The sequence below is a fragment of the Thalassophryne amazonica genome, chromosome 10, assembly GCF_902500255.1.
Source record: "Thalassophryne amazonica chromosome 10, fThaAma1.1, whole genome shotgun sequence".
In the NCBI taxonomy this organism is placed as follows: domain Eukaryota; kingdom Metazoa; phylum Chordata; class Actinopteri; order Batrachoidiformes; family Batrachoididae; genus Thalassophryne; species Thalassophryne amazonica.
The window spans coordinates 66666663-66692681 of record NC_047112.1 but is presented as its reverse complement, the minus strand read 5'-3'; the positions used below and the strand labels follow the sequence as shown (position 1 = coordinate 66692681).

Below are 26019 nucleotides of genomic sequence, written 5' to 3'. Positions count from 1 at the left end.
TAAAAACACTTTCAATTTTTATTTTCTGTATACTGCAGGGTCATTGAGGGGATTAATGTGACCAAAAGTTTCCCCTACCCCCCAAAAACGGTATTTACCAAATCAGCTGATTAGTTCTAATTCATGGAATAATTGATATTTAGGGCCCAAGTAGGCAACGTCCTACGAGGACCCTATTGTAATTGCGCTGTTTATTATTATTATTATTATTCTCACTCTTGAAATCGAAATTTCGGCCTGTTCCCGTGCTCACAAACTCACCAAACTTTCAGAAGTCATCCGGCCGGATCTGAAATTCAATATTTTGGGGGCGTCGCACATGGTCGCAGCGAAATCGCGAAATAGCGCCCCCTAGAAATTTTCAAAAACCCCTCCGCATTGGGGTTTTTTTTCATCGCAGCCTCACGAAATTCGGTACACATATTTACCATGCTAGGACGCACAAAAAAGTCTCATACTGTCATGGTGAAATAGCGACAGGAAGTCGGCCATTTTGATTTTAAGTTTCAATTTTAAGCAAATTTTTGCCATTTTTGGCCATTTCCACTACTTAATCAATCAATCAATTTTATTTATATAGCCCCAAATCACAACAAACAGTTGCCTCAAGGCGCTTTATATTGTAAGGCAAGGCCATACAATAATTACGTAAAATCCCCACGGGCAAAACGACCCCCTGTGAGCAAGCACTTGGCTACAGTGGGAAGGAAAAACTCCCTTTTAACAGGAAGAAACCTCCAGCAGAACCAGGCTCAGGGAGGGGCAGTCTTCTGCTGGGACTGGTTGGGGCTGAGGGAGAGAACCAGGAAAAAGACATGCTGTGGAGGGGAGCAGAGATCAATCAATAATGATTAAATGCAGAGTGGTGCATACAGAGCAAAAAGAGAAAGAAACACTCAGTGCATCATGGGAACCCCCCAGCAGTCTAAGTCTATAGCAGCATAACTAAGGGATGGTTCAGGGTCACCTGATCCAGTCCTAACTATAAGCTTTAGCAAAAAGGAAAATTTTAAGCCTAATCTTAAATGTAGAGAGGGTGTCTGTCTCCCTGATCCGAATTGGGAGCTGGTTCCACAGGAGAGGAGCCTGAAAGCTGAAGGCTCTGCCTCCCATTCTACTCTTACAAACCCTAGGAACTACAAGTAAGCCTGCAGTCTGAGAGCGAAGCGCTCTATTGGGGTGGTATGGTACTATGAGGTCCCTAAGATGGGACCTGATTATTCAAAACCTTATAAGTAAGAAGAAGAATTTTAAATTCTATTCTAGAATTAACAGGAAGCCAATGAAGAGAGGCCAATATGGGTGAGATATGCTCTCTCCTTCTAGTCCCCGTTAGTACTCTAGCTGCAGCATTTTGAATTAACTGAAGGCTTTTCAGGGAACTTTTAGGACAACCTGATAATAATGAATTACAATAGTCCAGCCTGGAGGAAATAAATGCATGAATTAGTTTTTCAGCATCACTCTGAGACAAGACCTTTCTAATTTTAGAGATATTGCGTAAATGCAAAAAAGCAGTCCTACATATTTGTTTAATATGCGCTTTGAATGACATATCCTGATCAAAAATGACTCCAAGATTTCTCACAGTATTACTACAGGTCAGGGTAATGCCATCCAGAGTAAGGATCTGGTTAGACACCATGTTTCTAAGATTTGTGGGGCCAAGTACAATAACTTCAGTTTTATCTGAGTTTAAAATTACTTACATTTGAACAAACTCGTCCTAGGGATTTAATCCGATCGTCTTCAAATTTGGTCAACATCATCACGACACAATGGTGATCAAAATCTCCAGAGATGATACTGACCAAAAGTTATCGAAAGCTTTTCTTTATGTCGAAGGGTGTGGCCGCTATGGCGCCGCCATTTTGACCCTTCGCCATGGAACATTATACTTAAACAGGTACTGATGTCACATACTTAACACCATCAACTTCCTTCCACTTCTAAAACATGCAGAACAAGTTGGTGAACGTAGACGATGACCGCCGTGAACTTACGAGTAACGGCTTCTGTGTGGCGGCGTACCGAATCGCCCCTTCGCCATGAAATTACCTTCTTCCTTTTGACGGCTTTAATTTTGTCATATCATCATGAAAATTGATGCACAGTTCAAGCGTGACAACCTCTTACAATTCATAGGGGTGTCGCCCGTGGGCGGGGCAAAATGCCTCAATAGCGCCCCTTTGAAACTTTTAAAAACCCCTCCCCATAGGGGTTTTTTTGTACTAGGGAGATGAAAATTGGTACACGTGTGACTTGCATAGACGTACAAAAAAGTCTCTTGCACCATTTGTCTACTCCAATCAGAAAGTCGGCCATTTTGAATTTTCTTGTCATTTTGCCATGATTTCCACACGTTATATTTGAACGAACTCCTCCTAGGGATTTTGTCCAATGCACTTCAAATTTCATTAACAGCATCCAGAGATGATACTAACCAAAAGTTATCAAAAGCTTTTCTCTATGTTGAAGGGTGTGGCCGCTGTGGTGCCGCCATTTTGACCCTTCGCCATAGAACATCAAGTCATGATAACTCCTTCATGCTTTGCCTGATTGACTTGAAACTTCACATGTATGATGACAGTTGGCCCCTCAACACACCTGGCCCCTCTGTTTGTACACTGAGCGCCCCCTAGTGGATGAACCATCAACATGTCATAACTCCTTCATGCATTGTGTGATTTGCTTGAAATCTGAACTGTGGGATGAGTGGTTGCCCCTGTACGCACATGCCCACATCTGGTCACAAGAGAACACACTGCCCTGGGTAGGCGGTCGCGCGGAACAAGGGCCCGTATATGACTGCTTGCAGTCCTAGTGAAACTTGATTTTGCTATTAGGGTACAGGGTGTTGTTATCTGGAAGTTCACTGACACCATTTTAACCCCTTTCAATTTTGCCTCATTTGCATTATTTCAAAATGGCTGCCAAAATATCCTCCACATGGCCCCAGGAGACATGAAGTTGGTCTATGTCTAATACATGCATGTAAGGCCTAAGTTCTCCATCCATTTCCCTAGAGCCAAGCATATACAAGACCACGCTGCCATCTATTGTTCTTAAAGTGACCCACATCTTGTAACCTTAAGCCATTCTATTTTTAGGAAGAAGCCATTTTCTTCTCTTTGTTTTGAAAGTGAAGTGACCTTTGTCAGCTTTCTCTAAGCTACTGTATGTGCTATTACAAAGTAGAGCTGATAGGTAAGTTTCCAAAGTAATAACAGATGATCTTATCTACATCATCACGGTCTGTTCTAACCTTTATGTATCTGTAAAGGCCTTCTTAGGATTCACGATGGCCTGAGTGGCCAAGAAGTGATTTCATGGATGTCTGGTGTGTAGGCCTTTCGAACCCAAGCATATTTCACTAGTAGCCTACAACAGAAATAGATTATGTTTATGTCATTAGTGTATGGACACAGTGATCTCATCTAAATCAAGAATTGTACTTTTATTTGATTTCATAACAAGAAGGTACTCTAACAACTAGTGCTACCCTCTTTTTTTGAGCTTTTGTACTACAATTCCAATGGTATACAGTAGGAAACTGAGTGTGAGTCCACATCTTCAGTCCAACTTTGAAGAAGCTGACCTGCGCATCCCTATTCATGTACTTGACTGTCTTGAGAATGGACACAGAGTATGTGTTGTGATTACGAGCGACACTGATGTGATTGTTGCCCTTTTGTACCAAATGCCTGTATTTCTAAGGAAAAAACCTTCTGGAGCTGTGGGTACGTGCAGGAGTTGGAGACACTACTCTCTATGTGCCCCTTCATACTCTGTATGACAAACTTGGAAGTAACCTTTGTTCAGTCCTTCCGGCTGTGCACAGCCTTACTGGATGTGACATCACGAGCAAAATTGGTACTAAGAAGGCTGCCTTAAAAGCTACACCTGAGGAGCTGCTGAAGCAATTTGGGCAGCTGCAACACCTTTCTGCAGCCATCATCAGTGATGCAGAACAGTACTTGGTGAAAGTGTTCAGACCAGGAAGTGACGCCAAAGATTTCTCAACTATGCGGGCAGAGGTTTTCCACCAGAAAAAGGACAGTTCTCATCAAAATCTGCCTCCAACCAGTCAGGGACTTCTTCCACATATCAAACGAAAAAATAATGTTTTTGGATACAAAATGCTGTTAATGACATTAAATCATGTAGCAAATGTGTATGCTATGTCTAAACATGATAGATAAAGGTGATTTTTTTTTCATTCTGATACTGTCTTCTTCTTAGTTATTCTGTCAAACCTGAATTCTTGAATTTCGACCCATTACCCATGGACTGTGATGGCATAAATCGTGCTGCAGAAAAAACGTACCACGGATGAAAATCTTAACCAAGCTTTTTTGAATGTCCTCATCATATGTAAGGTGAAAATGCAAGTTTTGGCTCTCAAAGAGAAATGTACAGGAAACCCCCCCAGAGCCTATACTAGAGTGGAAATTAACAGTATTAGTTTCACTGAGCGCTTTCAAATCCAAACTGAGATCACTTGAAGCCAACTCCATAACATGCACTTGTTTTTTATTAGGGCCAGAACGACGACTTTGCCCAGCCAAACAACTTTGCAAAGTTTTCGGCTGGATCTGAAATTTGATATTTTGGGGCTCGCGCACAAGTTTACAGCGAAATGGTGAAATAGCGCCCCTTATCCTCCCCATTGGGGTTATTTACCATGCTGGGAAACACAAAAAAGTCTCTTAATTTCTGTAGGTCAAAAGGTGTGGTTGCTAGGGTTCGTCAAAGTTTGGCGAGCATTTTGGAGCACGGCGTTTCACTTCAAACGGCTGCCACGCCCACATACTTCATTGTAGATCCTCCAAATGTGCTGGACATAATGAGGGCTCCGCCCTAAACATCCGCATATTTCAACGTCCCACCTAACTCATAGCACCCCCCGGTGGTAACAGGAAATGTCCTATTTATACTTTAACAGGTACTGATGTCACATTAACTCCATCAACTTCATTTCACTTCTAAAACATGCAGAACAAGTTGGTAAACATATGCGATGGTCACTATAAAGCTACGAGTAATGGCGTCCGTGTGGCGGCGTGCAGACTATCGACACTTCGCCATGAAATTACGTTCTTCCTTTTGATGGCTTTAATTTTGTCATATCATGATAATTGATACACACGTCAAGAATGACAACTTCTTACAGGTCATAGGAGCGTTGCCCATGTGCAGGCAAAATGCCTCTACAGCACCCCCTTGAAACTTTTAAAAACCCCTCCTCATAGGGGTTTTTTCTTTGGAGTAGGGAGATGAAAACTGGTACACATGTAACTTGCACAGATGTACAAAAAAGTCTCTTCCACCATTGGTCTACTCCAAACAGGAAGCCGGCCATTTTGAATCTTCATGTCATTTTGGCATGATTTCCACACATTATATTTGAATGAACTCCTCCTAGGGATTTTGTCCATTGCACTTCAAATTTCTTTCAGATCATCCAGAGACTATACTGATCAAAAGTTATCAAAAGCTTTTTTTTTATGTCGAAGGGTGTGGCTGCTATGGCGCCGCCATTTTGACCCTTCGCCATGGAACATCAAGTCATTATAACTCCTTCATGCTTTGTCTGATTGACTTGAAACTTCACATGTGTGATGAGGGTCGGCCCATGAACAGAAATTGCGCTGGCTTGGGGAGGCGGTGGCATGGGGGTGCAAAGCCCACCCATAACTGCTTGCAGTCCGAGTAATATACTTGTAATTTAAATTTTTTATCATATTTTTATTTGCCTTTTGTTTGTGTAAATGTGGAACTGTGCTTTGAATTTTGGCCAGAACTCCCTTGGAAAAGAGGTTCTTAAACTCAGTGGGATTTTTCCTGGTTAAATGAAGGTTAAATAAATAAAATTAGAACCTAGGACACATGGAGCTGGTCTGCTCTTTGCAAGCCTGATCCCGTCAGATCTCAGAAGCTAAGCAGTGCGGCATCTGGTTAGTACTTGGATGGGAGAGCTCTTTGGAACACCAGCGGCTCTGTCTGTTTCTCCAGGTAAAACTAGAGTTGCGTCAGGAAGGACATCCGGCGTAAAACCTCTGCCAAAATACCAATGTTGATCTGGCTGTATCCGCTGTGGCAACCCCGAACAAACGGGAGCATCTGAAATGACAACACAGAACCTCGGACACATAGTCCTGGATGCTGAGGAGAGCTTAGACACAGGGGTAAGACAGGTGACAAACCAGGATAGATGACAGTGCAGTTTTTTTGCTTTCATGCTTGTCATGACATACACTGTGCATTCACTGTCAGACAGATTGGCAAAGGTTGCAGCAGCTAATTTATAAGTGCAGATGTGGCAATCAAATGGAGTCAGCTTGCAACTACCGTACAACCCCAATTCCAATCAAGTTGAGATGTTGTGTGAAATGTAAATGAAAACAGAATACAATGATTTGCAAATCGTCTTCAACCTATATTCAAATGAATACACCACAAAGACAAGATATTTAATGTTCAAACTGATAAACTTTTTTGCTTTTGTGCAAATATTTGCTCATTTTGAAATGGATGCCTGCAACACATTTCAAAAAAGCTGGGACTGGCAACAAAAGACTGGGAAAGTTGATGAATGCTCAAAGAACACCTGTTTGGAACATTCCACAGGTGCACAGGCTAATTGGAAACAGGTGAGTGTCATGACTGGGCATAAAAGGAGCATCCCCAAAAGGCTCAGCCGTTAACAAGCAAAGGATCACCACTTTGTGAACAACTGCATGAAAAAAAAATAGTTCAACAGTTTAAGAACAATGTTTCTCAACATTCAATTGCAAGGAATTTGGGTATTCCATCATTTACAGTCCATAACATAATCAGAAGATTCAGAGAATCTGGAGAACTTTCTACACGTAAGCTGCAAGGCTGAAAACTAACACTGAATGCCTGTGACCTTTGATCCCTCAGGTGACACTGCATTAAAAACCGACATCATTGTGAAAAGGATCTCACCACGTGGGCTCAGGAACACTTCCGAAAACCATTGTCAGTTAACACAGTTCGTTGCTATATCTCCAAGTGCAAGTTAAAAATCTACCATGCAAAGCGAAAGCCATACATTAACAACATCCAGAAACATTACTGCCTTCTCTGGGCCTGAGCTCATTTGAAATGGACAGACGCAAAGTGGAAAAGTGCTGTGGTCTGATGAGTCCACATTTCAAATTGTTTTTGGAAATCATGGACGTCGTATCCTCCGGACAAAAGAGGAAAAAGACCATCCAGATTGTTACCAGCACAATTTCAAAAGCCAGCATCTGTGATGGTATGGGGGTGTGTTAGTGCCCATGGCATGAGCAACTTATACATCCAGGTTTTGGAGCAACACATGCTGCCATCCAAGCAACATCTTTTTCAGGGACGTCCCTGCTTATTTCAGCAAGACAATGCCAAGCCACATTCTGCACATGTTACAACAGCGTGGCTTCGTAGTAAAAGAGTGCGGGTACTAGACTGGCCTGCCTGCAGTCCAGACCTGTCACCCATTGAAAATATGTGGCACATTATGAAGCGCAAAATATGACAACAGAGACCCTGGCCTGTTGAACAACTGAAGTCATACAACAAGCAAGACTGGGAAAGAATTCTACCTACAAAGCTTCAACAATTAGTGTCCTCAGTTCCCAAAAGCTTATTGGGTGTTGTTAGAAGGAAAGGTTGTGCAACACAGTGGTAAACATATAGGTTTTTTGAAACGTGTTGCAGGCATCCATTTCAAAATGAGCAAATATTTGCACAAAACAAAGTTTATCAGTTTGAGCATTAAATATCTTGTCTTTGTGGTGTATTCAATTGAATATAGGTTGAAGAAAAGGATTTGCAAATCATTGTATTCTGTTTTTATTTACATTTTACACAGCGTCCCTGTTGTGGCTGGCGTGCCTGGCTGGCTTTTGTTTGTCTTCTGTTTCTGTCTTTTGGTTTTCCTCCCAGGTGGTGCGCATTTGGGACTGAGTGGCTGTGTAGCTGAGTTTATCAGGACCTCACCCTGATCACCTGAGGCTGATCACGTGCAGCTCGTCAGGACTCACAGCTGTGGTGCATCTACACGGATTGGAACATGGTGGCATTTAAGTCTGGAGTGCACAGTGTGTGTTTGCCAGAGACTCGACCTTGTGACCAGACGAGTGAGATCGTCGTCTCGAGAGCCATCTCATCATCAGTGGATGCAGAGAACGTCCAGGTTTGATGCATGGTCTGTGAAAGAGGAGAGGGTGAGGTCTCACGCTCGTCAGCACACTTCCTGAGGTACGTGAGGTTTTGGTGACTAACATTTGTACAGTCAGTAAATGTGGTGTCCCTCACACCTTATTATATTGAGCTGTTATGTTAGTCGCTTTAATCAGCTTCCACTGCAGTGAGTTTGTGAACAGGGTGTTCCATGCCTGCAGGGTGGGAAGCTGATTAGTAATTAAGCCAGGAAGTGCTTGCTGTTTGTACACCTTTGAGCGTTCTCTCTGTGTGTGGAGTGTGAACTCACATGATGATTTCTTCATTCACAGACTCGGTTTGTCGCGGCCACCAGGGGGGTGTCGGCGGGGTCCTTGGGTCCGAACTGGTTCTGGCTCCGGACCGTTAGTGCTGCTGGGAGCGCACCGTTTACCACCTCGCCAGACCGCGCACTTATTTGTTTGTATATTTATCACATCACTGTTATGTTTATTAAACTCAGTTATCCTTTGTACCGTGCTCTGCTTATTTTATACTGGGTCCTTCAAACGCTGGTCGGTTCTCCGGGCTGCGTCCGACACATAACAGTCCCAACTTCATTGGAATTGTAGTTGCAAACCTGTGCACACATTTCAGGTGGAACTCGGCCACTGCAGAGTGCCAAATTGTAGCAACCAGATACAACATGTCCCCATGTGTCAATTTACAATAGAGGATGCAATGCCAACTGGGAGTCGGCCAATATACGAAGTCTGTTAGAAAAGTATCGGACCTTTTTATTTTTTGCAAAAACCATATGGATTTGAATCATGTGTGATTGCATCAGCCAAGCTTGAACCTTCGTGCACATGCGTGAGTTTTTTCACGCCTGTCGGTTGCGTCATTGGCCTGTGAGCAGGCTTTGTGTGAGCATTGGTCCACCCCTCTCGTCGGATTTTTATTGCGAATAAATGTCTGAATGATTTGGAGCTTTGCTGCATCAATTTTTTCCAGAAACTGTGAGAGACCTCCAGGTGGACACCAGTTGGAAAATTCAGATGGCTTTCAGGAACCATTTTATGGGGATTACACAGATTAAGGAGTGCTCCAGCCGGTTTAAAGACCGCCCACAGCGTCTGAGAGCACGGCGCACTCCGAGTGCCGATAGACAGGCTGACACCCCGCTCAAACAACCAGATCATTTCCAACGTGAAGGCTTTGTTGATCCGGGACGTCTTCTGACTTCCACAAAAAAACGCATAAGGCATGGACATCAGCACTTTTTCAGCACATTCCACTGTTACAGGAGTTTTTTTCATGGAAAAAGAAGCGGACGGATGCGCCACCGTGCCGCTCATGGCGCGGGACAAAACCACCTCCGTGTTGGTCTCACAGGACGGCTTTGAGATGGATTTCAGACGGCTGTTGGTGGCTTTTTAGTCGTGTGACTATCCAAGAAATTGTGCATGAGCTGGACATGCCCCAACATGTCCTGTGAGGCTTCATCACGGTGTTGCTTTGCGCCATGCGGCTCCGCCGCGACGCGCGGAATTCCTCCGCTCCTCTTTCCATGACAAAAACTCCTATAACAGTGGAATGTGCCGTTCATTTCTAAACTGGACGCTGTGTTTCATCCGGGACGTCCTCTGACTAGCACAGAAATTGCGGAAGATGTGGACATCAGCACTTTTTAGGCACATTGAGACAGACATGCGGAGGAATTCCGTGCGTCGCGGCGGAGCCGCATGGCGCAAAGCAACGCCGTGATGAAGCCTCACAGGACATGTTGGGGCATGTCCAGCTCATGCACAATTTCTCAGATAGTCACACGACTAAAAAGCCACCGACAGCTTTCTGAAATCCATTTCAAAGCCGTCCTATGAGACCAACATGGAGGTGGTTTTGTCCCACGCCATGAGTGGCACGGTGGTGCATCCGTCCGCTTCTTTTTCCATGAAAAAAACTCCTGTAACAGTGGAATGTGCTGAAAAAGTGCCTTATGCCTTTTTTTGTGGAAGTCAGACGACGTCCCAGATCAACAAAGCCTTCACGTTGGAAATGATCTGGTTGTTTCAGCGGGGTGTCAGCCTGTCTATCGGCGCTCGGAGTGCGCCGCGCTCTCAGACGCTGTGGGCGGTCTTTAAACCGGCTGGAGCACTCCTTAATCTGTGTAATCCCCATAAAATGGTCCCTGAAAGCCATCTGAATTTTCCGAATGGTGTCCACCTGGAGGTCTCTCACAGTTTCTGGAAAAAATTGATGCAGCAAAGCTCCAAATCGTTCAGACATTTATTCGCAATAAAAATCCGACGAGAGGGGTGGACCACTGCTCACACAAAGCCTGCTCACAGGCGAATGACGCAACCGACAGGCGTGAAAAAACTCACGCGTGTGCACGAAGGTTCACGTTTGGCTGATGCAATCACACGTGATTCAAATCCATATGGTTTTTGCAAAAAATAAAAAGGTCCGATACTTTTCTAACAGACCTCATATTCCTGTATAAAAGCAAGTTTGCTCATTCTTCAAGTAAATCACAATCCTGCACAACCACCACCACTTTTGAAAAACCTTACTCCAATGAGGAACAGTCCTACCACCTATTATGATTCCACCCACTCTCCAGGCAACTATATGAGCTAATCAGGTAGAAGCAACGCATGGTATCCATACAAACACGGTCATGACCAGTGGCCACTGGAGGACTTCACTGCTGCTTAAACTTCTTGTTATAGTACATTTCCAGAAAAAGTTGAACTCTGCATTTGTCAGGGTGTGATGTCACACTGAGCAAACGCAAAAACAGCACAATGGCAAACCGACAGAGTGAAACAAACACTGGAACATCAGATCGTGAAACTACTGATCATTCATTTCAAAGTGATGCTCAGCATTTATTCAGAGCTGCTGAGCAGATGCTTGGAAAAATTCAGGAATACAGTACTCGTTATTTTCAGGAGCAATGCTCTTTCTACCAGCTCGTAGTTGTGCACGTGTGCTGCTTGGTTCAGTGAGCTCGGTACAGAGAAGAGAAGACGGACACTTCACCCTCGACTCTCTTAATTTTTTGAGAGTCTGTCAAATTTTGGTCCAGGTGTGTGTGGAGTCTGCTGTCTTTAACAGAGCACAAGACTGTTTTAACTCTGTTATGTAACTGACACCGTGACAAGCATCTGGAACTCTCCACGACACTGTTTTAACACGGTGTCCCAGTTTATCTTCCCTCTGCATATGTTCCGGGAGTTGTTCTAGGATATCTTACCCCCGACCCTGGATACCCTACCCCCTGCAAAGTAAGTCTGCTGCAGTATTATCACCCATTTTATCCTGTCCAGATTTAAACATGGCTATCAGAGTGGAAAGCATTAATACTACACGTCTCAGTGATGTGGTCTCGCCCTGGACTGATTGTAGGCCATTTGATAGAAAACCTATTCCCATCTTGAACACATTTTGGATGTAGATGCACAAAGGCTGGCTGTAGAAGCAAGATCCTCCATTCCGAAGTGACTGACCCCTCTTTTGTATAAATACCTAAGTAATTTCAAAAAGCTATCAGTTAATTAGCTCACAGTATGGCTAAAATACAGCTCAGACTTCAGAAAAATAGTCAGAAATGTAGTTTGAAGGTTGCTACATCATTGTATCATACTGTCAAGGTTATGCTGGACTGAATATAGTAATATATTGTACAGAATTTTTGAATTGGGGGGGGGGGGGGTCTAGGTCACGATATCTTACCCCCACCTCATCATGGACAGATGCTGTAGAACATTTCAGGGTGTCAGTGAGGTCTGTATATTTGGGCGGGGGATAAGATACTTCAGAATAGGAACTATTACTATTGTAGATAGCTATAGATGATACAGAAAGAAAACTAATATGATTCACTGTCAATCAAACTGTGCTTCCATCTGTTATGGTTAGGGGTTATTGTTACGTTACGGTTAGCAGGGGTGGTGGCCAAGTGGTTAGTATACGTAGTTTCAGTGCGGAAGGTTCCTGGTTCAAACCCCACTGCGGCTACATTTCTCCATCTAATGTGAAGTTGTGTCAGGAAAAGCATCCGGCATAAAATCTGTTCCAATTCAACATGCAGATCCACCCTGGATTTGCTGTGGCGACCCTGAGTGCAAACAAGGGTGCAGCCAAAGTGACTTACTGTTACTTAAAGTGACTTACTGGCTTCATTTGGGTAAAACAAGTAGGGGTTATTGTTATAGTTAGGAGTTATTGTTATGGGTTAGTACTATGGTTAGGGGTTATTTTTAGGGGCTATGATCATAATTAGGGGTTACTGTTATGGTTAGAGGTTACTGTAATGATTAGGGGTTATTGTTTGGGGTTCCTGTAATGATTATAGTTAGGGGTTATTGTTTGGGATTCCTGTAATGATTATAGTTAGGGGTTATTGTTTGGGGTTCCTGTAATGATTATAGTTTTGGGTTATTGTTAGGGGTTATTTTTAGGGGTTCCTGTAGTGATTATAGTTTTTGGTTATTGTTATTTTTTGAGGTTATTTTTAGGCGTTCCTCTTCACTTTGGCAGTTCTGGATCTTTGGCTTTGACTCTTTTCAGCCTGAGGAGTGAGGAGGATCACATTTAATTACTGGTTGTATTGAATTAAAAACTTACTAAATGTACATGTGTATGTTCTCTGCTCTGTACAGAGACCACAAGCATCCATGTACATGTAAAGGAAGAACCCTTTAAGGCTGCGTTTGCACATAGGCAGGACACGTTACAAATGTCATATTTGCATCATTCTTGGCACATTCCTGACATTCTTAATGTGACTTAACACATCTGAATAGGTTTCTTAATAGTGCGTGTTGGTGCGTGATATTCGTGGAGCATGTTTTTGGCTGTCAAAAAATCTTCCACAAATGTCACACACCACCCTCATTTCACTTCATGTCATGGAGGTCACAACTGAGTGTGTTGATCTGTCTTGATTAGTGGTGATCCTTAATATAGCGTGACAGCGTTCTTCTCTGACGTGCGCACAATTAAACCCTACTGCACCGCATTCCGTTTCATTGCTGCAGTATGCTGAAGAAGGACAGTGACGCCAAGTCAATGAAAGGTTTCATTCCAATGCTCATCATCGCGCTCCTGCAGGTGTTCCACCTGCTGCTGCTGCTGTGCCTGATGTTTGGGAAAACGAGCAAGACGAGAGCCGTGTGGAGCCACACATCTGGCTCTCTCTGTCTCCTTCTCCTCTCTGCGCCACTCCATGGCACAGAGCCCAACTAAGCATGCAATCACAAAGTTCTTCTGCTGTGGATTTTGAGGAGCAAACTGGAGCGATCTGAAATGTTCAGCAGCTGACGGTTGGATGAATGTGGGGGTGTGTGTGGAGACAATTCGCCTCATTCATAACGTGACAGAACGTAACGATGCATTGTTACATGCAATAGCACAGAGCATTATTCTTGACTGTGCATAATGGTTCCTGATAATTTGCCAGAAACACATGCCATTAAGCGTAACGTGTGGTAACAGGTTGCAGCAGTTCCTGAGGACATCATCACATTCATGATCAACAGCCAAGAATGTATTCTTCGTGGCATTGGTGACTTGTCGTTATGTGTAAACGCAGCATAAACAGGAAAACAGGGCATAACAAGTACTCTGTCAACAATGAGCCCTAAAATATTACCAAATATTCTCCTAATGTACCTTGGCAGCCAAATTTATGTTCGTGAATCAACAATGGCATATCTGATGAAACCCGAAGTCAGGGTGTTCCGAGACATGATAAAAGGATGTCACATTTCACCAGGATTTACAGCATTCGACGACCTTAATCCACCTCGCTGCTGTCATTGGGGTGGATTTCTCATTGTTTACGGATTCAAGGTTGAAAGCTGAGCAGTGATTAGATCAGACGGATCACGTGGGGTTCCGCTTCTCAGTGAAAATATTTTTTTTCTCACATTTATATCGAGCTGTTGTGCAGGCTTTTTGAGTTGAACTCTGAAATGTGCTTTTGTATATTTTTTAACAAAATTGCTGCGTAAAGATCATTTAGACTGATTTTACTGGAACAGAATGTAAAAAAGGATTTTTCATCCGGTCACATATTATGGTTAGGGGTTATTGTTATGGTTAGGGTTTAGGGGTTGGTCCAATGGATTATTTGCTATTGTGATGCTCTTCTATTCTCTACACGGTTGTATTTGTTCCTTTTATTTCTGTTTAACACTTCTTTTGGTTTTTAAGTGCATCTTCTGTGAATCTTATTTAACTGCAGTCCTGCTGTTGTAAATCGCTAGTGGTTAGCTTTTGGTAGCAGTTAGCTTGCATTAGCTTGCATTAGCTTGGTCAATGCCCCCCCGTTTCTTTCCTTGCTATTTTTACCACTCTAATATTTCTGTTAGTTTTTCAGTGTAGCTGCTGTGAATTTTAGCTCAAAATGTGCAGGGGGGGGGGGGGGGGGTACAGCTCCCCAGGAGCCAGGGTCTAGGGTTCTGTGGGGTCTCAGAATTAAATTTTTATCTAATGATACTTTTCAGCATCTCCTGGAAGAACAAATCTCAAAATTAGTGGATATTTAAATTATCCTATATTCAGCCTTTTATTTGACCTGTCAATGATGATGTTGAAATAATAGAATATGACGTGGAAGTAGGACCTGGAATGATTTTCCTTTTAATTGTAAACCAAATTATGCATTAACTCAGAACAATTAAACTACATGAAATTTATGAAGACTGAAAAGACTGTTACAGCATTTCAAAAACCACAGCTAAAGCTTGTAGAATATTTGGAAAATCATGGTAAAATATCAATAACATACCTTATAGTAAAAAGTCACTTATATTCTTGTGTACATTCATGCAGCTTAAATCCAATCAAAGCCACAATGTCTTTTTTACAATGAAAGAAAGTCTAGATTAGTGAAAAAAAGTCACATAATCTTGTCTAAAATTCTGTATGAACAGCAGAATGTTTATTTTCCAGGGAGAGAAAAATTCTTACCGTGTTTCCTGAGGGGGCACAGTTAATTTTTCCCGTTTCTTTTATCTTTCAGGTGTGTTGGTGAAGTCAGCGACAATTCCACAGATTCTTGTCCTTATAAGACTTTTTCAAATAGTCTTTCTCACCATCTTCTCTCTGTGCGACGTCGGTCCGTGACACAGACATGCTGCACAATTCTTCTTTTAAAAACTTGAAAGCTCTAAAAGTTTGGGATGTCCACATGCTAAGTTTAGCTTAAGCGTCGCACAGGAGCCACACAGCATCGCCGCAGCAACCAACCAGTCCTGCTTTATGACAACTGTCGTAACAGCTACGCGTTGAGTGGCATTTTTCCTCTGCGAAACTCCGCGGATCCGAGGAAACTGTCGTAAAAAAAAAGAGAACGCTTTGCGATAAGCATTTTAAAAACTCAGTGATATTCATGATTAAAGAGTACATCAGTAACACCCCATCCCCCTCCCCATGATGAAATCCGTGGAATCCCGTGGATCCGTGGAGTTTTCACAGCCCTGATTCACGTTGGCACCAATGATGTCAGGATGAAGCACTCAGAGGTCACAAAAATGGACACAGAGAGGACTTGTGACCTTGCCAGAAAGATGTGTCGGCATCAATTAATAGTCTCTGGTCCCCTCCCCTCCCAGGGGTAATGATGAAGCGTTTAGCACGCTGACATCGTTAAATAGGTGGCTGGTGCAATTCTGTAAACAGCAAGGCTTTAGTTTTATTGATAACTGGCCTATGTTCTGGAGCTGCCGTGGCTTGCTGATGCCCGATGGCCTTCATCCTACTGGGGAAGGCGCCACCGTCTTGTCTGCGAACATAGATAGATATCTACAGGAAGGGTAACATTGGGATTTTACAGGAGTCCACGGAGCAGGTGATTGGAGACCCTGCAAGGCTTATGACAAATGTTGGTGTGGAATACATTAGCTTAGCGGGGAATTAGTGCAGAAAATCCACTATGGTGATAGTGCAGTTTATGTGCCAGGGAGGGAAATGCATCAAGTTGAGACTGTGGCCTGTTTCCGTAGACATGTCCATAAAAATCATAGAGGGATATGCTTTGCAAACTTAATAACCATTACAACATTGGATGATGTTGAGATTGCCTGTTGGCTGTTCCAGCAATATCAAATATTTCGTGTCTGCTACCTACAACCCGCGTGGAATGTCTCAAACTTAAACTTACTTCCAGGCATCTTATATATGCTACTCTGGAACCACCCCGAAATCCAAACAATCCAAGTGTTAAACCCGCTGAGGTCCTCAGTCTGGGTCTCATTAACATAAGATCCCTGTCCTCAAAATCATTGTTGATTAATGATCTAATTATGGATCATCACTTAAATATGATTGGGTTATGTGAAACCTGGCTTAAACCAACAGCTGTCCTCCCCTTAAATGAAGCCTGCCCACCAGCGTACACATTTAGTCACGTCCCCTCGTGATGCGAAGCAAGGTGGTGGTGTTGCTCTAGGTTTAGCTTATTAGCTGTTAGAGGTCACAAATATAACTCGTTTGAACATCTGATTTTCTGCTCTGCCCATGATGCTATGGATTGCCAAGGTCAGAAGAATAAAAATTAGCCGTATTAATTTGTCACTGTATATAGGTCCCTGGCCCATACTCTGGATTCTTAGATGAATTTGGCACATTCATCTCTAAGTTGTCAGCTAGTGCAGATAACATTCTGATTATTGGTGACTTCAACATTCATATAAATAAGCCTTCTGATCCCCTCTGCAAGTCATTTATGGAAATTGTGGATGTATTAGGATTTCAACAATGCATTCAGGACTCAACGCACATTAGTGGAAATACCCTGAATTTGGTTCTTGTACATGGTATTGCTGTCATGAATACTGACATCATGCCTCTTGCATCCGTGGTCTCTGATCACTCACATATTATGTTTACAGTTTCACTGTCATGTTTAGTGGAACAACAACCTTATTTATCACTGTGGCGACACATCAACTCCTCAACTACGACTGAACTCGAAGCTGGACTGTCTGATATCTTAGCTTCACATCTGGAAAATGCCCAATCAGTAGACAGTCTTGTGGATAGTTTAAATTCAGCGCTCTCGACATGACTGCGCCACCTTTGTTAACCCCCCCCCCCCCACACACACACACACACACACAAAACTCTGTCACCTTGGTTCAATGATTACTTGACAGAGGTTGAAGGATTTCATAACTAAACATCACATACTCAGTGAACAGCAGTATGGGTTTAGAAAAAAAATCGTACTACTTCACTGGCTTTAACTGATTTAGCTGAACAAGTTACAAATGCAATAGAGAAGAAGAAATACACTGTAGGAGTTTTCTTTGATTTTCAGAAAGCATTTGATACCATAGATCACACTTTACTATTGAACAAATTACAGAATGACTACAGGACTGGCCCTTTATTGGACAGCTTGCTATTTACACAACAGGCATCAGTTTGTCCATTTTTGCGGGACAAATTCTGAATTTTTGAGGATTACATGTGGGGTGCCTCAGGGATCAGTCCTTGGGCCGTTACTGTTTTTGTTTTATATTAATGATATAGGTTTGGTTTCCAAGTCTGTGAGATGTATTTTGTTTGCTGATCATCGGACTATGTTTGGTAGTGGGGATCATTTGTGACAGCTCTTGAACATGATGGCGAGGGAACTACAAAAATTTAAATATTGGTTTGATTCAAATCAATTATGGCTTCATTTGGGTAAAACAAATTGTATTATATTCGGAAATAAGCCCAGAAACTTAAGTAAAAACTTATTACTGAATGATGCTGAAACTGAAATAGTAACCAAAACCAAGTTTCTTGGAGTTTTTAATCGATGATAAATTAAGTTGGATAACTCATTTTAAATCCAAAATGTCAAACATTATCGTGATTCTATTCTATTCTAGTTATCGTGATTGCTTGTTCCATACATGGCCTATTGCATTGAGTTTTGGGGAAACACATAAAACAAACACAAACCCAATATTTCTGTTACAAAAGAAAGCTATAAGAGTTATAAGTAAAAAAAAGAAAAAACATATCGTGAGCCAAAAAAACCCACTGTTTGCTTGCTTACACATTTTGAAATTTTGCGACTTGGTTGATTATATTACGATACAGACCATATATAAAGTTAACAATAAACTCTTGTCTCAACATGTCCAGGACCTGTTTAAAATGAGGGAGTCTTGTTATCACCTAAGAGGAACATTAGTATTTGACAGCTTAAAAATTTGAACTACTGTAAAAAGTCACTGCATCTCCATAAAAAGGGGGGTGGGCGTTCATAAGGTTTTGCTTCAGCCTACACCCTTTCAGCCATACAAAACTGGGAAATTGTTTGAGTTTTTGTTTTCTTTTGTTTTGTATTACGTATGAGAGATTCTTTTGTTAAGTAACTGTGTGTGCGCCAGTGGCTTAGTGGTTAGCACTGTTGCCTCACAGTGAGAAGGTCGTGGGTTCAGTTCCCGTGGCCTTTCTGTGTGGAGTTTGCATGTTCTCCCCGTGTTTGCGTGGGTTTCCTCCGGGTGCTCCGGTTTCCTCCCACATCCAAAGACATGCGGGTTAGGTGGATTGGAATCTTTAAATTGTCTGTAGGTGTGTGTGTGGGTGTGTCTGTGTTTGTTTGTCTATTTGTGGCCCTGCGACAGACTGGCGTCCTGTCCTGGGTGTACCCCGCCTCGTGCTCTGTGGCTGCTGGGATGGGCTCCAGCCCCCTGCGACCCTTACATGGACTAAGCGGTAGAAGATGAGTGAGTGAGTGAGTGTGTGTGCGCACCAAATAAAAATTAATTAATTAATTAATTAATTCACTTGCGTGACCTCAAGTCACCAAGGCTAGAGGATTAGAAGAAAATGGCGTAGTTCAAAATTAGAAGACCTTGCGAGGCATGATGCTATCTTAGACTATAAGCATGCACTGCTGGCTACAAAGCGGACCTATTACTCTGATTTGATCAACAAAAACAAGCATAACTCAAGGTTCTTGTTCAACACGGGGGCAACACTTATTCACGGACAACCACCTGTAAGTTGCTCTCCTTTTACAGCACAAGATTTCTTGGATTACTTCGAGAAGAAAATAGACAACATTTGGTTAAACATATCCCAGCATGCCTTAACCCAGCCACTACACCCTGCTATTGAGGTGGGTGCCATTATTGGGGTATTACCTACATTTGCAGAATTTGATAATATCTCACTAGGTGTGCTGACTAAACTCGTAAGGTCTACAAAAAGCACAACCTGCTTATTTGATCCTATACCAACAAAACTGTTTAAGGACCCGTGGCCCACTCTTGGGCCGACTGTACTGGAACTTATGAATCTCTCATTAACTTCTGGATCTGTTCCTAAATGTTTCAAATCTGCAGTGATTAAACCATGACTTAAGAAGTCGAATCTTGACCTTACTGGATTGAAAAACTATAGGCAGACACCAAATCGATTATTTTGCTCTAAAATTCTGGAAAAAGTGGACTTCCGGTTATGGCAGCATGTTAGTAAGTCATGCTTTTCTCCGCTCCGCTGAAATCCTGGGTAAATCCTGATCTATAACACCATAATTTCTCCTGAGAGTGCAGGAAACTTTCGATAGAAGCGACGATGCCAGGCAAACAAAGCCGAATGAGGAAACCAGTAAAATACAGGCGCAAGTGAAGCTGACTGATTTCGGAGCACATAGCATGAAGCTTAAAGTTAGCAGAGAGGCTAGTGCTAGCCCCGAGGCAAGCGGCAATGCTGACGCTCTTGGCCAAAATAGCAGTGAACTCAACGGGGCTAAAGAAGAAATTCTGACAGTGATAAGCAGCGTAAAGTCTTAATTTTCTACAAGACTGGACGGGATCCTGAGTGCCATTGAGGAAACTAAGAAAGACCTGGAAGAGTGTACTGAACGGATAGCTCAAGCAGAGATACTCTGATTATGAGGTTTGTGAACTACAAGCATAAAATGGCTGTGATTAAGGCAGCAATAGCTAAAAAGGACATCCTTTACAAAAACCAAGATGTGCAATTCTATAACCTCGCAACTGAAGTTCACAAACAATGGAGGCAGTACAACTCAGTACGCCAGCAGCTTCAGAGCTTGGGACTCACACGCGGCTTCATCCCTCCAGCTAAACTGATGGCAACATACATGCAAAAAACACACATTCAGCAGTCTGACTGAGGTGGAAGTCTAACAAGATAAAGGAGGAAGCTGGATGAATAAATACTGAATGCTGGTGCTGATGTGTGTATGGACATATTCATATACACTTCTCTGAATGTTCTTTGTGACTGAGATCAAGGGTGAGATGACATTGTGATCACAGGGACCTTAAGTTTGCACTTTTATGTTAAATTAAGTTCAGAAAACACATCTTTATACAACCAGCATATAATGTAAGACTGAAGTACTGCCTTCAGTTTATTTAATTTTTTATTTAAATCTTTTTTTTTTCCTCCGAGTGATTTTCCTTTTGCTTGTCAATGTTGAATAATGACAGATGTGCACAGTAGTGCATATTATTCAACAGTGTTTATGTGGATAAGTAATGTGGAGCAGGAGAAGTGAATATGTTATTTCTTTTATTTTTATTTCGTAACAACTTCAAAGCTTGGTGGACTGATCCGGAGATCTGTCCGAGTCATAGCTGGAAGCAATAAGTAAGGGGGTGGGGGTGGGGTGTTCCCATTAAATTGGGTAAATGGTGTTGTTTGTTCAATTTGGTTCACTATGTTCAAAGTATGTTCTAATGTTTAAATGTGTTAATACTCTCAGACGTTTTATTTATGTTAAAGGACCTTCACTCCAGACCTGGAGGGGGGTGATCAGGAAGCACGGCCTCCTCGATCTGAACCCAAGTGGTGTTCAGTTGTTGGACTTCTGTGTTAGTCACAGTTTGTCCATCACGAACACCATGTTCGAGCACAAGGGTGTCCATAAGTGCACGTGGCACCAGGATGCCCTGAGCCGGAGGTCGATGACTGACTTTGTAGTCGTATCATCTGACCTTCGGCCACGTGTCTCGGACACTCGAGTGAAGAGAGGGACAGAGCTGTCGACCGATCACCACCTGTTGGTGAGTTGGATCCGCTGGGAGGGGAGGAAGCCGGTCAGACCTGGCAGGCCCAAACGTATCGTGAGGGTCTGCTGGGAATGACTGGCGGAACCCTCTGTCAGCGAGGTCTTCAGCTCCCACCTCCGGGAGAGCTTCGCCCAGATCCCGGGGGAGGTTGGAGACATGGAGTCCGAGTGGACCATGTTCTCCACCTCCATTGTCGATGCGGCCGCTCGTAGCTGTGGTCGCAAGGTCTCTGGTGCCTGTTGCGGCGGTAATCCCCGAACCCGGTGGTGGACACCGGAAGTAAGGGATGCCGTCAAGCTGAAGAAGGAGTCCTACTTATCTTTGTTGGTAGGTGGGACCCCAGAGGCAGCTGACAGGTACCGGCAGGCCAAGCGTGCCGCAGCCCGTGCGGTCGCAGAGGCAAAAACTCGGGTCTGGGAGGAGTTTGGGGAGGCCATGGAGGAGGACTATCGGTCGGCCTCAAAGAGATTCTGGCAAACCATCCGACGCCTCAGGAGGCGGAAGCAGCTCTCCACCAGCACTGTTTACGGTGCGGGTGGGGAGCTGTTGACCCTGACTGGGGATGTTGTCGGGCGGTGGAAGGAGTACTTCGAGGATCTCCTCAATCCCATCGTCACGTCTTCCGAAGAGAAAGCAGAGACTGGGGACTCAGAGGCGGACTCATCCATTACCCAGGCCGAAGTCACCGAGGTGGTTAGAAAGCTCCTCGGTGGCAAGGCTCCTGGGGTGGATGAAATCCGTTCTGAGTACCTTAAGTCTCTGGATGTTGTGGGACTGTCTTGGCTGACACGCCTCTGCAACATCGCGTGGCGATCGGGGACAGTGCCTCTGGATTGGCAGACCGGGGTGGTGGTCCCTCTGTTTAAGAAGGGGGACCGGAGGGTGTGTTCCAACTATAGGGGGATCACACTCCTCAGCCTCCCCAGTAAAGTCTATTCCAGGGTACTGGAGAGGAGAATTCGACCGATGGTCGAACCTTGGATTCAGGAGGAGCAGTGTGGTTTTCGTCCTGGTCGCGGCACACTGGACCAGCTTTACACGCTCCATCGGGTGCTCGAGGGTTCATGGGAGTTCGCCCAACCAGTCCACATGTGTTTTGTGGATCTGGAGAAGGCGTTCGACCGTGTCCCTCGGGGCACCCTGTGGGAAGTGCTCTGGGAGTACGGGGTCCGGGGTCCTTTGCTAAGGTCCCTGTACGACCGCAGCAGGAGCTTGGTTCGCATTGCCGGTAGTAAGTCAAACCTGTTTCCAGTGCACGCTGGCCTCCGCCAGGGCTGCCCTTTGTCACCGGTTCTGTTCATTATTTTTATGGACAGAATTTCTAAGTGCAGCCAGGGTGTAGAGGGGGTCTGGTTTGGGAACCACAGAATCTCGTCTCTGCTGTTTGCGGACGATGTGGTTCTGTTGGCTTTGTCAAATCAGGACCTTCAGCGTGCACTGGGGCGGTTTGCAGCCGAGTGTGAAGCGTCCGTTATGAAAATCAGCACCTCCAAATCCGAGGCCATGGTTCTCGACTGGAAAAAGGTGCTTTGCCCTCTTCAGGTCGGTGGAGTGTCCTTGCCTCAAGTGGAGGAGTTTAAGTATCTCGGGGTCTTGTGAGGGACAGATGGAGCGTGAGATAGACGGATCGGTGCAGCATCTGCAGTGATGCGGTCGCTGTATCGGACAGTCGTGGTGAAGAGAGAGCTGAGTAGGGGGGCAGAGCTCTCGATTTACCGATCGATCTACGTTCCGATCCTCACCTATGGTCACGAGATTTGGCTCATGACCGAAAGAAGGAGATCGCGAGTACAAGCGGCCGAGATGAGTTTCCTTCGCAGCGTGGCCAGGCGCTCCCTTAGAGATAGGGAGGAGCTCGGTCACTCGGGAGGAGCTCGGAGTCGAGCCGCTGCTCCTCCATGTCGAAAGGAGTCAGTTGAGGTGGCTCAGGCATCTTTTCAGGATGCCCCCTGGATGCCTCGCTGGAGAGGTGTTCCGGGCACGTCCCATTGGGAGGAGGCCCCGGGGAAGACCCAGGACACACTGGAGGGACTACATCTCTCGGCTGGCTTGGGAATGCCTTGGGGTTCCCCCGGAGGAGCTGGGGGAGGTGTGTGTGGATCGGGAGGTCTGGGCGGCTTTGCTTGAGCTGCTGCCCCCGCGACCCGACTCTGGATAAAGCGGAAGAAAATGGATGGATGGATGGATGGACCTTCACTCCATCTTAAATGTCACAGAAGATAGAACTTAAATTTACCTCCTGGAATTGCAGAGGATTACATAAAACAAAAAAATTAAACAAGTAATAAATAAACTAAAAGACTATAATTTGAACGTTGTATTTCTACAAGAGACTCACACCCTGTCAGTGGACAACACAAAAATTGGTAGGAGATGGCAAGGAAGCATTTATTCAGCATCTTTTACTTCGCAAGCCAGGGGAGTGATGATTCTTATTGACAAATCAATGCCCTATCAGGTCTCTAATATAATTAAGGATAAGTTTGGTTCACTGTTGTCAACAACCTTAAATCTAGTAAATGTATATGGCCCTAATGTAGATGAGCCAGAGTTCTTAATGCTGACAAATTATACTGTATTTGTTGTCTTTCTGATGCCTGATTCTGTTTTTGTTCTCTCTGTTTGAGGTGCAGCTCCATCCAGAAATGGGTGTGGTGTCTGTTTCTGTAACCCTCCCGTCCTGTACACCAACAACATTTCCTGTATGTTCATTTTGTGAATTGTTTTGAAAATTGTGTCGGTAGCATGGCCCAAGCAGAGGGTCACCCCTTTGAGTCTGGTCAGCTTGAGGTTTCTTCCTGAAGTCATCAGAGGGAGTTTTTCCTGAACACTGTCACCTGTGTTCTTGCTTTGGGGGTTGGTAAGATTAGACCTTTGTTGTGATTTGGCGCTAGAAAAATGAAAATAAATTTGAAAAAATTAATTAAAATGTTATCACGGTTAGGGGTTACTGTTAGAGGTTGTTGTTATGGTTAAAGTGTTTTCAGTGTCCCACAGCTGACTTGGAACATTGTTAACCGGTTTGGGAATTTTTTTTTTTCTCATGTCAATTTTGGGGTAGAACTTAAAACCGGAATTATTAAAATGCCATTTCTGTTCGGAAGGAACCAGTTGGGAAAAAAAATTTCTGATTCAAAGTCTTGCTTATTCGTAAAAGTTAAAACACAGACTGGCTGCAGAATAAGTTTGGAGTGAACGCTGAACTTTTGTTACACTGTAACTCCCAATCAAGAAAGCTCACCTTCCAAAGCACAGGCGCTCAATAACTTTATGATGTCACAGAGGCAACCTGACAGATTGATGTCCTCCAGCTGGAGTCTTCTCAAACTCTGATTGGATGCTGGAAAGGAGCATTTCTGATAGTTAGAGCCACAAGTACATGGACACCAAATACTGAGTGAATGAGCAGAAATGAGTGAGGGAAGCCACCAAGACATCATGACAACTGTAGGCCAATCCTTTCTGAGTGAATCTGACCAAGAAACACAGTCAAAAGTTTGTCCTGAAGCAGTGTAACTCAGTATTACCTGAAAGAGTGCAGAGGAGCCGGTGATGTGAGGAACCCTGGGGTAGTCTGATCCCACAGACCTGAAGCCAGCTTAGACCTGGACATCGTCTCAGCAATGACGTCAACCACACCATGTCCATTTGCATCTGAGCTGCTTTGACTGACAGCTTCTCCAGAGGCAGTTCTGTTCAAACACACAGCCACACTTCAGTTCTGCAGCAGTGATCCACAGCCTCCTCAAACACTGAGGACTCTAGAGTCCTTGAACCACCTGAATGTGATGTTGGCGCACTGCTGATGTGTTCACGTATGTTATGCGTTTGTACACCTCATCAGTGGATGGCCTGACTGCAGCACCTGAGAATCCGAGTGTCTGGGTTTGTGGTGGTTCTGGATCCAGAAGAAGATACAGCCTTGAATTACTTCTTTGAATCATCAGACATGTGTCTGTATGTGGTGAAAGTACTGAACTTCTAGAGACATTCACTGATCTCAGCAGTAATGGTCTGGGTCCTCAGAGATGCTTGAGAAGATCTTATGGAGTCATGTGGTCAAAGGCCAGAGGTGTTTGGTGATGCTGATATCTCTTCAGGAGAATGAAGGTCCAAGTCTTTAGGTGCAGGTGTTTCCTCTCTAGGTTGTGAGACTTGGACTTTGAGTAACAATTGAATTCAGTTTCAATTTAATCAGCTTATAAGCGCCAAATCTCAACACACGCCATCTCAAGGCGGCTCACACAGAACTGTTCAACATAAAAAATTAAAAATAAATAAATAAAATTTAAAAATTTAAATACATAATTAAAAACAGTAGTAAAAGAATAAAGCAGATAAAAAAAATAAAAACTATTCATAAGAAAGAGAATAAAAATAGGTTTTAAGTCTTGACTTAATGTCCACAGACTCCAACTGCCTTACGGTCGGAGGAAAACTGTTCCACAAAGCGGGTGCACGATAAGACCTCCAGCCCCACCTCCTGTCTTTTTCTTAGTGCCACCGTCTCTAAGCTGTCCAACATCGCTGGTCTCACTACAGTCTTGTAGACTTTCTCCTTCCCTCTTGCTGATATTCTTCGGTCACAAATCACTCCTGCCACCTTTCTCCACCCACTCCACTCTGCCTGCACTCTCTTCTTCACCTCTCTACCACTCTCTCCATTACTTTGGACAGCTGACCCCAAGTATTTAAGCTCAGCTACTTTCACCACTTCTACTCCTTGTAACTGCACTATTCCACTGGGCTCCCTCTCATTCACACACATGCACTCAGTCTTGCTGCTACT

At 43.8% G+C, this 26019-nt stretch overlaps 1 protein-coding gene across 1 annotated transcript in view; it reads right to left on the bottom strand.

Annotated features, from left to right (window-relative positions):
* lrrc41 (leucine rich repeat containing 41) overlaps window positions 1-26019 on the bottom strand; it is a 97256-nt gene that overhangs the window by 22538 nt on the left and 48699 nt on the right. Inside the window, exons 6-7 of the mRNA XM_034180177.1 lie at window positions 24758-24922; window positions 24472-24570 (exon numbers count right to left, since the gene is read on the bottom strand). Of these exons, the coding sequence (XP_034036068.1) occupies window positions 24472-24570; window positions 24758-24922 (264 nt within the window). The remainder of the gene's footprint in view (window positions 1-24471; window positions 24571-24757; window positions 24923-26019) is intronic.